This window comes from Cyprinodon variegatus, unplaced genomic scaffold (assembly GCF_000732505.1).
Source record: "Cyprinodon variegatus isolate N-32 unplaced genomic scaffold, C_variegatus-1.0 Scaffold161, whole genome shotgun sequence".
Classification (NCBI taxonomy): Eukaryota; Metazoa; Chordata; class Actinopteri; order Cyprinodontiformes; family Cyprinodontidae; genus Cyprinodon; species Cyprinodon variegatus.
The window spans coordinates 692,809-700,389 of NW_015150614.1; the positions used below are offsets into that span (position 1 = coordinate 692,809).

At 35.9% G+C, this 7,581-nt stretch overlaps 2 protein-coding genes across 7 annotated transcripts in view; one reads left to right on the forward strand and one right to left on the reverse strand.

The window, feature by feature from the left end:
- The window catches only part of LOC107086793 (beta-1,4 N-acetylgalactosaminyltransferase 1-like), a 35,424-nt gene extending 29,759 nt beyond the window's left edge, over nt 1-5,665 (forward strand). For 2 of the 5 annotated variants that reach the window (XM_015377978.1, XM_015377981.1), the window contains exons 10-11: nt 995-1,232; nt 1,303-5,658. In XM_015377978.1, the coding sequence (XP_015233464.1) occupies nt 995-1,232; nt 1,303-1,514 (450 nt within the window). In that variant the 3' untranslated portion in view covers nt 1,515-5,658. Of the gene's footprint in view, nt 1-994; nt 1,233-1,302 lie in introns of all 5 variants that reach the window. The other 3 variants (XM_015377984.1, XM_015377983.1, XM_015377982.1) reach the window with 2 other exon arrangements.
- Nucleotides 5,666-7,163: 1,498 nt separating this feature from the next.
- The window catches only part of LOC107086763 (solute carrier family 26 member 10-like), an 8,938-nt gene continuing 8,520 nt past the window's right edge, over nt 7,164-7,581 (reverse strand). For both annotated transcript variants that reach the window (XM_015377907.1, XM_015377905.1), the window contains exon 18: nt 7,164-7,523. In XM_015377907.1, coding sequence (XP_015233393.1) covers nt 7,485-7,523 — 39 coding nt within the window. In that variant the 3' untranslated portion in view covers nt 7,164-7,484. The remainder of the gene's footprint in view (nt 7,524-7,581) is intronic.

Genomic DNA, 7,581 nt, shown 5'->3' on the forward strand with positions numbered 1-7,581 from the left:
ATCCTCTCCCTATAAATATTTAATTCTCTGTGAAAAAAACGCCAATCATTGTTTAATAAGATGCTCATCTAACGTTTGTTTTTAAACCTAATGTGTGTAACGAACCTAGCGAATAATTTTGTTGTTTTTATGCACAAAAATCGGACTAAATCACAAAATAAAACAGCATGCTTGGACGTAAGGTGGCGGAGACGGAGAAAACTCTATGTAATGCGTATTACTAAGGGTATGCTGGCCTGACGCGGTATGCTGAGCTGATAGAACACCAAATAGTCATCCCACATAGAGTAGTTTCTTGTGATTGGCTTTTACAGGGGAGCTCTGTGATTGGTTGCAAACCATCCCCTGTTTAAAAAAAAAATGCATTTGTGTATCAAGGCATGTCAGGAGAGTCTCAAAAATCCACACACAACTGCAGTGAAGTTTAAAGACCACTGGTACTTTGTAATTTAATTTAGAATTGTTTATGGACCAGAAATACTTTGTCGAATATTGTGCTGTGCATGTGTGAATCTTGTATGCTTGCCTGAATCTGGCTGTGTATGTGTGAAGCTTGTCCTGTGCATGTATGAATCACATGTGTATTTGTGAAATGTGAGACTGATTTAGCTCTACACAGATGACTCTGCAAAGTGCCTTGAGATAAAATCTGTTGTGAATTGTTGCTATATAAAAAAACTGAATTGAGTTAATTCATAACATTGGAAATATGCACGCATATAGATGTATTTTACATAAAAAAATTCAGACTATCTGAATGACTTAAATAATGGGTTTCACATGCAAAATTTTAGATACGGTAAGCTATCTGAGTACTGTCAGTACGGTCAGTAAATGATCACCGCATTGGATGTCTTACCCCTGTCACTATTATTATATATTTAACTGTTACTTTTTTTGATTTAAAGTTTACTTTTTAAAGATTTAGATAATAAGGAATACCTTAAAATTAAAGAAGATAATGTGTTTCTTTTTGTTTCAACATAAACCTTAGGTTGGTGGTGCAGTGAGAGAAGTAACTGGATACACTGCCACCTACCGTCACAAGATTAGTGTGGAAGAAGGGGGAGAGGATGGTAACTGCTTGCATATCAGGAATGGATACCACCATGTAATCAAGGGATATCCCAACTGTGTAGTAGCAGATGCCGTCATCAACTTCTTTATGGCTCAAACGGACAAAATACGTCAAGTTGGCTTTGACCCCCGCCTGTCAAGAAGTGCACATCTAGGTCAGAAGCTTTTACATATTTTATTTCTGAATAAAGTCTTAAATATACTAATCAACTGTCATTTCTGCAGAGTTTTTTATAGATGCTCTGGGCATTCTGCACATTGGCTCCTGCAGTGATGTCATCGTTAACCATGCATCAAAGATCAAGCTGCCGTGGACTAAGACAGAGGCACAGAAGACCTATGAGAAATTCAGATACTCCTCTAACAGTGCAAATAATGACCTTCATAATGAAGTATTCTATTTTAAGAACAGGTTCAAGTGTATGACTAGCCAATAAAAAGTGAGCTTCCACTGGTCTTATAAACTCCTTTTTTTTCAGACTTGGAGTTTTTTTTTTTATCAGTTTATGAGTTAGGTTTTTTTTTTTTTTACCACATGCTGTTAATTTATAATAAAGCAGTTGTGTTTATGTTTTTCAATTAAAGCACTGAATATTTTTATTTCATAAATAAAATGCCTTTGTATTTTATTTGTTTCTCTAAAGTGCAATTTGCTGTCTGTGCTCTGCGTGTGTAATTTGAATTTCACATCATCTTTAAGTTTTAGTGTGTCCTTTTTTAAATCTGTATTGTGTGCGAATGTGCATGCGTATCAAGTCCAGGACCAAAGTTGTATCACACTAGAAATTATTTTGAAAAATTCCATAATTTTACCAAATAGACTACAAAAAAGAAAGAAATCCTTCACCAACTAAGCTCCTCCATCTGCTGTCTCAATATTTTACCCATGGCTTCCCTGAAGAAAGCTTTACCTGTCATATATCTGATTGAACTTAAATGATCAATTTGTCTATTTTGTGAGGTATTTTCCCCCAGGCCCTAAAACGGTTACTATAAAACCAAAAAGGGCTGACTTGGACACAGGGCGTACGCAGGGCCAAAAAAAACTGAGGTCCGGAGGCAGATCTTCTAGGTGGGTTCGGTGGTGTGCTCCCCTAGAAATGTTTCTAATTTATTTAAATCTGGCCATTTTCTGAGTCTTAAGGAGCATAAACATAATTCTTTTGAAAGACTTTTGAAAAGGCTCAGCTGTGAATTTCTCCTCTCCTGTCTTCCCTGCCAGACATTTCCGACATTATAAACTTGATTTTATTATCATCTTTCTTTTAAAGCCTCTGACCACGGTGGCTCTTGAACTAAGGCCAAGTCATCTTTTTTCTGCACACAACCTTGCTGGGTTGAGCTCCGGGATCCAGCAGAAATATAATACAAATTCAACATCCAACACTGAGAAAACAAACGCCTAATAAAGGTATCATTTTCAGCCAAAGAGGTTGCTCACATATCAATCGCTTAATGAATGTTGATTCAGTCGGTGGAAAATGGTTAAACTTTTGGTTTGATGTTTTATTGCTGTCTAAGTTGCATGCTGGGCATAAATCTTCATGAAAATGTTTTTTTCTGATTGTCAACAACTTGAACTGCTCTCCACCTGCATTAGTAGCTCTTTATGCTCCTCTTCCATGGACTGAAGGACTCATGGGTCGGTAGCTTGTGTTTGGCAATTACTAGATGGACAGTGCATGTTGACAATGACTTAAGATGATTAAACCTTTGGCTCTTCAAATATAAAACACCTTGCAGTTTAGTGAGAGACCAAGTTCATTATCCCACAGTCAGTTTCACTGTAATTATTTTAGTTTATATCACAATTCGAGCAATATATAAATGAATAAATGGTAGTTACAGCCCTGCTTGGACAGGCTGCCAACCTCCCTTCATGAGTTAAATTATTCAACATTTTCCAGTCATACTTCTCTGCTCAGTACAGAGACTGTCCTTATCAAGGTGTTCAGTGATATCTGTGTAAATGTAGACTGTGGAAGAAGCAGATTACTGGTGTTATGGGACCTTAGTGCACCATTAAACACTGCTGATTGTTCCATTTTATTAAAGTGCCTGGAAAACTTGGTCTGCCTTTCTGGACTCACTGGACTGTTTTTTATTCTACTGAAGAACCAGGACTTGTTTGTGTCAGGGTGTAATCTCACCTCACAAAGTCACATGCCAAGAGAGCTGGCAAGAAAGGACAAAAGCAAAGTTTGAACTCTGTAATTATGGGCTGACGTATACAATAAATGACCCAGAGCAATCAACAATTTTGGACATTGAACCTTCCTTTGCCTGCGTACAGAAACTTGACCGCAATGTCTTAGTAATAGCTTAATGGAACTTTGGTTGGATGTGTAACTTGGCAAACAACCACAGGCCATATAAATAGGCCCTGCCTTCCCTTACCGGAAAAGGTTGGTTATGGTGCTTTTTTTCTCCTGAGAAACCAGATATCCTATGAATTGTGGTTGTTCAACAGGTTTGTCAAGATCAGGGGTCCCCTCAGAGCATGCATGCTCTGAGGGGACCTCAAAGTTTCTCGAACATTGAGAGATAGGGATATTTGGTGGAACAAGCAGTTGTCCACTAAACCAGAAGATGGCAGCAGTGGCTATCGAAAGCCCCAGCATTGGACAGAAATAGTCCAGAGGTATTTTACTAAAACAAAAATACAAGACAACGGAACGTTGTTGGTTTGTTAGCAGGATCAATTATAAAATTATGAAAAGATTTTTTAGAAAATTTTTGCCAGAGGTGTGCCTCATACCAAGGAACAATTCAATTAAATGTACTGATCCAGATTATATGCAAGTTTTGGCTATTAAGTCACAATTTGGGGTAATATTTGCTGTTTTTTTTTAATTCCAGAGTCAATCAAGGAGTTTTGTGAAACTTTACATTGTTATTTGAACAGTAGATTGATCTCTGACCCTTCTTTCTTTTGACCAAATGACAAACAATGAAACCTGTGTCATCTGGATATTGACATGCCAGCTGCAAATATTGACCAATAGAATAAAAATTGTATTTATAATTGCTGAGTTTCATAATATAATATGATGTAGCCTAAAAAAAATGTACAATTGCTTATAAGAAAATAACAAATGTATTAATTTAGTAAAGTCCAGAGGCTAGGCTCTGATTGATATTACTGAAAAAGGATTTAATCTGTCAGTTCTGCAGAAAACTGCACCACTCTTGTGTAAAGGCCACAGTGACTGCAGACTTTCTCCAGCACTTTGAAGGCTCATGCATGGTTCATTCCCAGAAGGTAGAGGGTCAGTATCACACTGAGTGCACAACTTGGTCAACTGTCTCCACCAGATGATTGTGTCCAAGCCACTTAGGCCACAGGTTGTAACCATCATCTCATCCCCTGTGTAATAAGGAGCATTATAGCAGGTCATTCATCCCTGCTGCCGTCAGACTTTACAATATCACTGTGAAATAATTTTGGATATAAACTACAGTGCAATAGAATACAATGAGAGTACAATGAGAGCAATGTCTTTACCTGTTAATTTACCAAACCTGCAGCTGCTCTGTTTACACTTTGCACTTAAACAGATCATCCCTCAATTTATTTATTTGTTTTAACCTCACTGTACTGTACACCTACTTTTTTGATGTCCCTGTTCCTTATTTTACAGCGCATGTAAAAGTCCTATATTTTCTTTCTTAAACCTTTCTTGTTTTTTCATCCTTGCCTTGGTACTATGTGAAATGTTTGTTTTACATCATTTTATGTCAGATGTTTGGGTTTTAAAGCTGTTCTATGTTGTAAGAGCTGTTTCTATTTTTTTTTTCTGTTTTTAAAATGTACAGCACTTTGATACTGTGTTAGTTTAAGGTTTTTGTTGGTTTTATAAAGTTGGATTATAATAGGTGAGCTTGAGCAAACTTGTTAAGCAGGTACACAGACTGTTCATCTTTGGCAGTTTTAGCAAACACATCATTTTGTTTTAAGAAAAGAGAAATACTTCCTTCATCAATGGAATAAAATGTCTACCTGTTCCTTTACCAGTTGGAGTGAATGACATTTTTTGCAAGATGAAACAAGTAAATAGGTGACTACTGTGAACTTATGAAATATCTAGGTTTTATTTGAGAATGTTTATTCAACAGGAAACATCACTAACTACCTCAGTCAGTTTTGAGCCAAATGTAACTATAGTTATTAAATTAACATAATCTTATAATAATGAGTGATAACTGTAGCCAATGAAAAATTAGATATGATCATGTCTTGTTAAATTAAAACGATGCATGCAGCTTCATTGTAAAATGTAATTGTAATGTTTCACCACCAGAGGGAAACAAAAGATCAGGAAATATGCCTTAAAATGATTAGACATATTATTTGTAGCTATCTGATGAAAGAATATGTCTAAAATTAACTCTTATGCTCATTATTTTCCCTGTTTTTTTCCCTTTTACAATTTTTCAACTCTTATTTTGTCTCTTTGTATTTTTTTTTTAAATGTGTGCTTAAGGATATATTGCCTGTATTTCCATTGTTCATTTCCAAATTGTGTGTATTCCACTAGTTATATTAAGGCCATGCTTATTAAAATTATCCTTTAGCTGCATTGTAACCTCTGAGGGTTTCTTTAAAGGTAGCCAAGTCCTCATCCTTAAAGTCTGACATTTGTTGAGGAATTGGCAGTTATTTCAAATGCCCCTCCGTGCGTTCATCTTAGTCTGTCTGACTGTAAAATCAGGCTGAATAAACATTTGGCCAGATATTTGTGCATCATGTCCTAATTGAAGTGGACTACTTCCTTCCAATTAGTGAAATACTCTTTGAGCTTTAGAAGGAAACCCCCAGTGGGTACAATATCAGGAGGATACCTAAAAATATGCAGAGGAAGAAAAAAAAAAAATATGATCAACTTGGTTATCAAGCAAACAGCAAGGACATAATTTCTTATTTTCTCTATGTTTATCATGGTGTTGAATTTAAACTTAATGTATTTTTATCAGGTCAAGGTATCAGAATTAATCTGGGATTAAGCTGTTTGACAGCAGAGGGCAGTATAAATTATCACAAAAGTTTTTTAATGATTTCCTTTAAAAAAAAAAAAAAAAAAGTGTTGTCTTTGTCACAGGAAACAGTTCTTCTCTCATTATTTGAAGTGAGATTAATTCTAGCTTTTTTCTCAGTTTTTCAATCCGAGGCAGAAACTTTCAGTATCTAGGTGAGCACAAAGACTTGCTCTCTTCCCTCTTCAAAATCTGACAAAGTTTGCATACTTAACATTCCACCCTAGCCGTTTCAACCACCCAGGGGAAACAAATCACACTTTAACAACTGCATTAAAACAGATACAGTCATAAATCTGCCATTTAATATTTATTTTAATGTAATTCCTATGTGAAGTTAAAAGAACAACTCCAGAACATCAAAGTGTTTACATTGCTTAAATACTAACATAAAAGCTTCTGGGTGGATATATAAAGGTCGCACGAGAAGTGTTGTGCGCTTTTAGGATTTAGAACCTTTATGATTTTTCTGCTATTCAATCTGGAATTCTTTAATTCAGATGTGCATATCTAGATGCTGATTTTTTTAAGCATTCTTTGTTGAAAAATGGATAATCAATTAGTTTTAGGTTTGCATTTGATAAGGAGATTCTAACACGTGAATGTGTTTTGATCAAAAACCTGTTCTTATCAATTATGGGTGTATTTTTGGAGTAACTGTTCTGGTGAAGGTAAACTTCCATTCAAAGTACAATTTGTGGCTCTTCCCAAGCATTTCTCTGGGGTGGCCCTCCATCTCTGACCAGATTCCCAGCCGGAGGACACTCATGGTATAATGTTGCCCTTACCATGTGTTGCCATGGAGATTGTGTGGTCTGAGTGATGTAAGCCATTGGTTTACCTCCATTCAATGGTCCTAATGTATCGTCATCAAAGCTGCTAGAAGAATGTGCAATGGTAATTTTAGAAATATTGTGCTTGCAAACTCTAGATGAGGAAAAGAATTATGATACAGTACTCACTGTACAGTTTCACATTTAAGCTTTTATCAAAAAAAACTCTTCTGTGCACTGAGTATTTTATTACAAAGCTAACAACAAACACAAGGGTAATAAATATTTCAAATCTGAAATCTAGAAATATATACCTGTTACAATGCCTAATTAAGAGTACGTCTGAAACATTTCTACAGTGTTTAGGAACTGCCTCTACTTCAGTTAAATCCAGCTAGGATTTAAATGTGCCAGCAGAGTGCTACATCTGTCAAAATAATTGTTAATGTTGAAATGTAACTAAACTGTAAATTAAAATATACAGATGATGATAAAACAGGCCATTGTCACTTTGAAATACGTCCATACAGTCCAGTCTGAATCAGCTGTTTTCTGCAACTTAGTAGGTGATATCATAGTCACAGACGTTGTTCCCTTGGTTCATACCCAAACTGTTTTGGTGTTTTCTGGCGGTTTTTCCTATGACAGAGGAAAGCAGTGTTAAATAAATGCCTCTCTCTCTCTCTCTCTCTCTCTC